General features: G+C 32.0%; 2 protein-coding genes across 2 annotated transcripts; both read left to right on the top strand.

The window, feature by feature from the left end:
• Positions 1 to 577: 577 nt before the first annotated feature.
• On the top strand, positions 578 to 2,418 carry LOC127706643 (uncharacterized). The gene is made up of 3 exons (XM_052211298.1): positions 578 to 871; positions 1,268 to 1,555; positions 2,398 to 2,418. The coding sequence occupies exons 1-3, from the start codon at positions 578 to 580 to the stop codon at positions 2,416 to 2,418; spliced, it is 603 nt and encodes a 200-aa protein (XP_052067258.1).
• Positions 2,419 to 2,602: 184 nt separating this feature from the next.
• Positions 2,603 to 5,702, top strand: LOC127706642 (snaclec 1-like). The gene is made up of 3 exons (XM_052211297.1): positions 2,603 to 2,660; positions 4,731 to 4,762; positions 5,039 to 5,702. Exons 1-3 carry the CDS (start codon positions 2,603 to 2,605, stop codon positions 5,618 to 5,620), a joined length of 672 nt encoding a protein of 223 aa, XP_052067257.1. The 3' UTR covers positions 5,621 to 5,702.
• Positions 5,703 to 7,223: the final 1,521 nt, after the last annotated feature.

Here is a 7,223-nt window from a genome sequence, read left to right as displayed (position 1 = left end):
TTTCCAATTAAAGCATATTTATAGTATCTGGTAACTATGCTAAGTGTATGGAGAAAAAAAGGAAACAGTTTCAGGTGGAAAATGTTGTTGCTATGGGCAACAAAACAAAAAACAAAACAGAAAAAAAAAAAATTCTCCAAAATTCTGAATGATTTTACTATTTCTTAACACAAGATTTATTCAAAGAACACATTTCCTCCTTTTAAAGTATTATTTTTTTCTATTTGCTTGTTCCTAATAAAAGATTCATATCAGTTTGCAAGAAAAATTGTACCTTGATTTGAAAAAACTGCACTTTAAAGATTTAATGTCAAAGGGCAGATAATTCTTAAAATTCAATGAAAAAAACAATTTTTTGTATTGTTATTTTTAAGTTGTTCAGATAAGATAATTTGCAATGAAATTACACTCTACCTTTAAATAAAATATCTTGAAATATAGTGGTTAGTGTCTTTTAAAATTTATATTGTAATTATCTGCCCTTCCAATAATGATGACGTCTTAAAGGTAAAAGTGACGTCATAAATACTGGTTAGCAACATCAAAGTGTATAGTAACAAACTATCAACTAAAAAAAATGGTTGCAAAAAGAAAATCAACTAAACAAAAGGCTACATTTAAACAAGGAAACATACTTTGGAAGAAAGATAAGGATTCTGGATCAAAATCATCAGATGCAGACAGCAGTTCTTCTTCGTTAAATGGGATTGCTTACAATAATGATTCTTGTGCTTCATGTCATTCTTCTGATCTTCATCTTTCTTATTCTGCTGATCCTCATTCTTCTCACTCTACAGATATTCATTCTTCTGATTCCATTAGTATTTCAAGACCAGATAAGTCAATTTATGATGAAGCCCTCAACACAGAGGCAAAATGGGCTGGTTGTAAACCGAATGAAGCTTTGATACTTCCAACAAAGCTGAGACCCAAAAAAACAGGTAAACAAGCCAAATAACAGTAACTATGATGAAAACGAAAACATTATTGTCAATGTTAATAAAATTTCAAGTGCAATTGCTGGATTCACACCGCACTTTATTTTGAGAACTCGGTGTAAATCACCAGATCCTTCAGTGCAAGTTGTTGATAGAAACGGTATCTGTGTATCAATAACAGTATCATGTAGAAACTGTTCTTTTCGTTCTGTTTTGATTGAAATGTTCCACACGATTGAAAATACAAACATTCCTGGACCAAATCCTGGTGTTTTAAACGAAGCTTTAGCCATTCCAGTGATAAAGAAAAAATGTGGAAATTGACATAGTTTTTTTTTCTGTCTTGTCTGAACATTCAACCACCATCTCTGACTCTAATTCAACGTAAGGTTAGCAAGATCTGTGACAAAATGCTTTCATTAAATGAAAAGTCTATGGTTGAAAATCAGCTGTTTGTTAAAAATGTGGACGATATGCTGGGTCACGACCAATTTATTGATGTGGAAACAGATACATCATATAACAATAGGCCTCAAGCTGGTGGTGAAGCAGGTACGCAATCTTTTACTCCACTAGTTGAGTTAAATACTACAAAGAAGTTAACGATAGCTTTAGATGTAAAAAATAAATTATGTCGAAAAAGAAAATGTAGCCACATAAATGAAAATTGTAAAAAAAAATATTCTACCGAGGAGTCTATTTCTTCAAGTGAAGCTAAATCGGCCAAATCAAATCTACAAAAGGTAAATTCAGGGGGGATACTTAAAATAAATTCTGTCACCTGTGATGCAAGCGCTCAACTATCAAAAACCATAAGGGAAACTTCAGACAATTTTGGCTACACCATACGGCATTACACATGTTTTATTCACAAGATGCGCACCATTCAAAAAAAATGTTAAAAATTTGAAATTGACTCGCACTCCCGTTCATACAAACAGAGACATATTTTTACAAAGATTGGCTACTTGTGTTCGTGCAAGAGTGCGTTTGGAAATAGTGCGCATCAAGAAAAACTTTCCTTTTGAGGACACTTTTTGCGAAAAAGCGATGGCAGCAATAGAAAATAGTGTTTCATGTTTCAGTGGTAGGCATACAAATTGTAAAAGAAATTCAATGGTCTGCATCGCACATTTGGCTGCATACAATACAAATTTTTTGCCGTATGGGAGACACTTAGAATTTAGCACAGAAGACGAGCAGAAATTGAAAATTGCAATACAAAAGTCTCTATCTTTCGAAATCTTACAAAAACTTTCTCGTCTTCTAAATACAAATAAATCTGAGAGCTTACATCACAGGGTTTTTACTTAAGCCCCAAGAACACAGTATGGAGCAGAAATTTTTCGGCACTTTGTCACTCTGCAGTACATTCGGCTTCTATTGGCACAGGGAGATCTGCTCTATTAATTGCAAAACAAACTGGAATCAAATATACCAAATTTAATACATTCTTTAGGAACATGGTAAAACGGGATGACAGTGACCGTTACCATCTTCAGAGGAAAAAGACTCCTTGGTACAAAACAACACGCTTCATTAACAGTAAAAAAAAGTTTATGCGTACGCCTTTGCCAAATGAAATAAGCAGCTAATAAAAAAAATAATTAAAACTTTCCCTCTTACCAAATGTTTATCTATAAAATGCATTTTCTATAGCTTCTATGGCCAATACATTCTCCATTTCTTTTGCAATTATTTCTTGCTTCATTTATATTTTTAGTTTCATATGATAAATGTTCATATTTAATGCATAGCTTTGAATGACAAAGATGCGATACATGAAAAGCAGGACACAATTTATGTTGAACTTTTAAAAAATACAAAAGACGATGTACGAAAAACCGTTTTCGCTTCCCTCGAAAAACCATTCTTAAAGTGCCATATCCATCAGTTGATAAATTACCCCCACTCCATATATGGCAACCAGATTTCATTTCAAAATTGGTTAATTTTTTTTCTAACTTTAATCGTTCACGGACAGTTAATTGACATGTATAAATTTCTGACATGCTGGCTTTAAAGCTATACAAAGTACAAGTTATATTCTAGTCTGAAAGAAATTATAGTTATACTATTGTAAATAAAATTATATATTTATATTTATTTTATACTATTTTCTTTGCATTTAATAAAATTGCTTGCATACTGTGTTAAAATGAGTGTATCTACACCTCCACATCTGATGACGTCTAAAAACTGTTGCTTACCTCATAAAGACGTCACCACAATGAGCCTTAAAAAGTCATTCAAGAAGCAATTTAATGACATAGTACACAAAATGTCAGAAAAAAATAGTGATTTCATTTCGCATAAGCTGTATTTAACTGTTTTAGCCAATGTATTGGACCAAAACTGAATAATTTCATTTTTAAGAAGTTAACATTGGGCCATTAAATTTAACCATAAGGTAGCAATAAACAGTTAGCATTTGAAGCTGAAATTGGGTTTCTAAGTGCAGGAACATGGACAGGCATTTTGAAATGGATATTGCCATTTTAACATTAATACCCAAACATGTATACATATTTAGAATCCTATTTCTTAGCAGATTCCAAATCACTTACAAAAAGGATAAAACTAAATTACATAAGTTCAGTATCCATGGAAACATATGGTGTTATTTTTCTTATTTTTTCTTCAAAAATGGCTGCGAGACCCCCCATAACAGGCTTAAAAATATCTTTAAACCAGAATTTCAATGAATATCAGACATACATTGTTTCAACACTGATATATAGCCTTTTCAAAAAATGGAAAAAAAAGTGGGTGTCTTTTGTCTCATTTTCCCGCAAATTACCTTTCAAAAGTTCGTGCTAAATTCACATCTTTCCAAAACAGTCAACAAATGCTGATATAATTTCAGAGTCACTACTGGAATGGACATGAATATGAACCCGAAATTTGCACTTCCTATGAACAAAACATGGTTCAATCTCTTCTCTGGAATCATACCTTTCCATTAAAACCACTTTCGTAGCAACAATTTTCAATATTCTTAATTTTAACATACTTTTAACTTGGGTTTATCTTTTATAAAAAAAATCCACCGGGGCCAAAATGCGAAACTAACAATCCTAACTGTGTATTGCTACCAAAGACTTCCCGTGTCAGTCTGATGCGCTAACAAATTGCCAATTATTAATCTGTATGTATATTATTGTATATACGTATATATGGAGAAGCTGTTCTTCATTTCGATCGCTTGTGTTTTATCTTTTTTGCTCTGTTATACAAATATAAACTATGTTTAATGCATATGTAATTGGCGATTGCATAGGGTTAATATCCGATTATCACCTGCTTGTAACAACAGTGAAAGAAAATGTAATATGTGTATTTGTAATGGGTCAGACACGTAAGTAGGTATAAGATATATTGTCACGGAAATAAAAGTTGTCTTTTGTTTTGATTGGTGAACTGTGTGTTTTCCAGACTTGTCCTCACTAAACCTACTAAATAGTGCTTTAGTATTCTCCGTAGCGCATTATACAATGTGATTTTGTACATAAAATGTTAATTTATATCCGCCTGTGTAAACTTTGTAACGATAAACTGTCATTGTAGACAATAAAGCCTGTATAATGAACATTACAATGGAGAGCATATATGATACATACGCAGAACCTTTTGATGAGATAGGATATACAGGTCTTGCAACCATTTCAAATAATCATCGACACTATGACGTCTTACAACCAACAAGTTCAAATGAAAACTATTCATCTGTTATTGCTGATTACAAATGTCGAATAAAATTATGGATAGCGTTCACTTCTGTTACTATAATAGCATGTGCATTAGCAGCTGGATTAACGTACTTTGTAATACAATTTCGATACAAAACAAAAGTGCATAATCCTTCAAAAGTAATAGAAAATAATGGAAATGCAAACACAAGTTTCCGGATATCAGAAATTCGGACAGATTGTCCAAATGACTGGAAGAGATTTGGTATGTGGTGTTATAAAGAGTTTTCAGAACAGCGTACATGGTTCCAGGCTCGTGACTATTGTCGTAGTATTGGAACTGATCTTGCAAGTGTTCATAATGAAAGGGAAAGCAAATTTCTACACGATAGTTTTACGCAGAATTAAAAGTGGATAGGACTCAGCAATTTTCAAAACAATGGGAGGTATGTCTGGAGTGACGGAACGATTATGAATTATACTGATTGGGGAACATCAGAACCGAATAACATCAATGATAACGAAAACTGTGCAGAGACATACTATCGAACGTGGAATGACAACAATTGTTTTATGTCGTTCAGATTTATATGCAAAGTGCAAATTTATTTAAGATGTGGGCCTGGTGACTTTATATATTATAACAATTCTTGTTATTCAATTGATATATCACTGGCTAATTTTACTGAAGCTCGTAAACTTTGTAAGAACAATGATTCAGATTTAGTTATTATTCGTTCTAAAGAGGAATACAATTTTATAGTAAGTCACACTTCTAAGCAATCAGGTGCTGATTTTTGGATCGGATTACAGAAACTAAGGAATCGGTCATACAGATGGATAGATGGCAGTGGTGCGACTTACCTTCCGTGGCTTAAAGAACCAAAAGGAGATAATGATTTTTGTATTAAATCATCTTCCTTGCAGGGAACATGGTCTGGTGATAATTGCAGCAATACAAATCGTTTTATTTGTGAAAAACAATTACTTTGATATCCATTAACATTGACAACCCAGTAATGTTTTAAAAATATAAGTAGAAAACTGTTGTCGCTACACAATACCAGGAAACTTTAAGTATGTACATATGTATTTTTAAAACGTTATAAAATTGAATGTTAATTTTTCAGTTGTGGTTTACTTATTTTTATTTTAGATCAATTTAGGAAGTTCACGTTTAGTGACCACAATATGATACACTGGCAATACTAACATCTTTCATTCAGTACCAACACTATGCTTGTTTTACAACCATGAATTAAGCGTCAATGGCATAATTAGTCACTAAAAACAAAGTTTAAGAAATTATAGACATGATCACAAACCGTATATTGTAAATAAGTATTTTCGTTTTAAATTAAGTTTTGATAAATTTAAACTTTTTGTCTGATTTTTGAAAAAAAACGTTTTGTTATAATACTTAAAATAGCTCTCGCCGCGATATAGCTTTTTGTGCTGATGCGGCGTAAAGCAACCACCAATCAATCAGTCAATCAATCAATCAATCAACAAACCGTATATTTAGCTTTTAATGAACTCTCGATCCCAATAGCTATGAACAATTAAACTTAACACAAAATATGTGTATAACAACAATATATTCCTTAGAAATAAGAAGTAGATAACGGTTAATCTTCTTCGAATAAGGACTAACAACAATGTGGTAATGACAAAAAGACAAAAAACTACCCAAAAAAAAAAATTTACAAACATTACACCATAAATGGACCAATTATTTAGAGAAGGCTGGGTGAATATCAGTTCAATCCTATCACATTTCAATGTATTTGTCCAAAGTCAGGAATATTTTTTACGTTGGTTAAATGATTAGGACATCATGGTTTCTGTTAAATGTCTATTTTGGAATAAATTGTTTTGGTAAGAGTCTGTCAAGTTGACATATATAATCATATCTTTTTTTCCACATACATCTTCTTTCTTTTAAAATATATCAAAAATTTTGTAATACTTCTTTTGAAAAATCAAATCTTTGTAATGAATAGTAAATGGTTTTCTGGCTTATACTTGTATGTCATTCAACTATCTGCGAAAATAATAATTTAAAAAAAACCTGTTTCTTGAATTAAAAAAAGATGCAAAATTAAAAAAATATAGGGATTAGTTCTCTACCGATGTTCAAATCACATACATTGATGAAGAAGACAACATAAGGTAAAAACTGAAGGAATAGTATGAACCCAAAAAAAGGAGCGAGACATTGGAAGAGTCTCCTATTAGCATGCACCATCCGCCATTCAAATCCCGCTCAGTCCAATTGTCACAATTGGCAACAGAACACAAGCGATAAAATTTTATATTTAAAGATCTATGACTGAATTAGTTGAACCACAGAAATATCGTATCGGTCAATTAATTTGCGATGGTGACCGTAAAACGAGAATTATTGTATGCGGTTCTTCACAGCGTATACTTGTCATGACATACAATAAAAATATATATTTACGATTCCCATTTTTATGGCAAAAACCCTGTTAAATGAGACGATATATTTGATCTTTCATTTGAAGAATTGGAATAGTAGTGTGAAATTTCATCAAAGATACCAGGCTTACAATTTGGTACTGTAGACGCGTGT

The sequence above is a fragment of the Mytilus californianus genome, unplaced genomic scaffold (genome assembly GCF_021869535.1).
Source record: "Mytilus californianus isolate M0D057914Y unplaced genomic scaffold, xbMytCali1.0.p SCAF_6, whole genome shotgun sequence".
NCBI lineage: Eukaryota > Metazoa > Mollusca > Bivalvia > Mytilida > Mytilidae > Mytilus > Mytilus californianus.
This window is presented reverse-complemented; position numbering and strand designations above follow the sequence as displayed.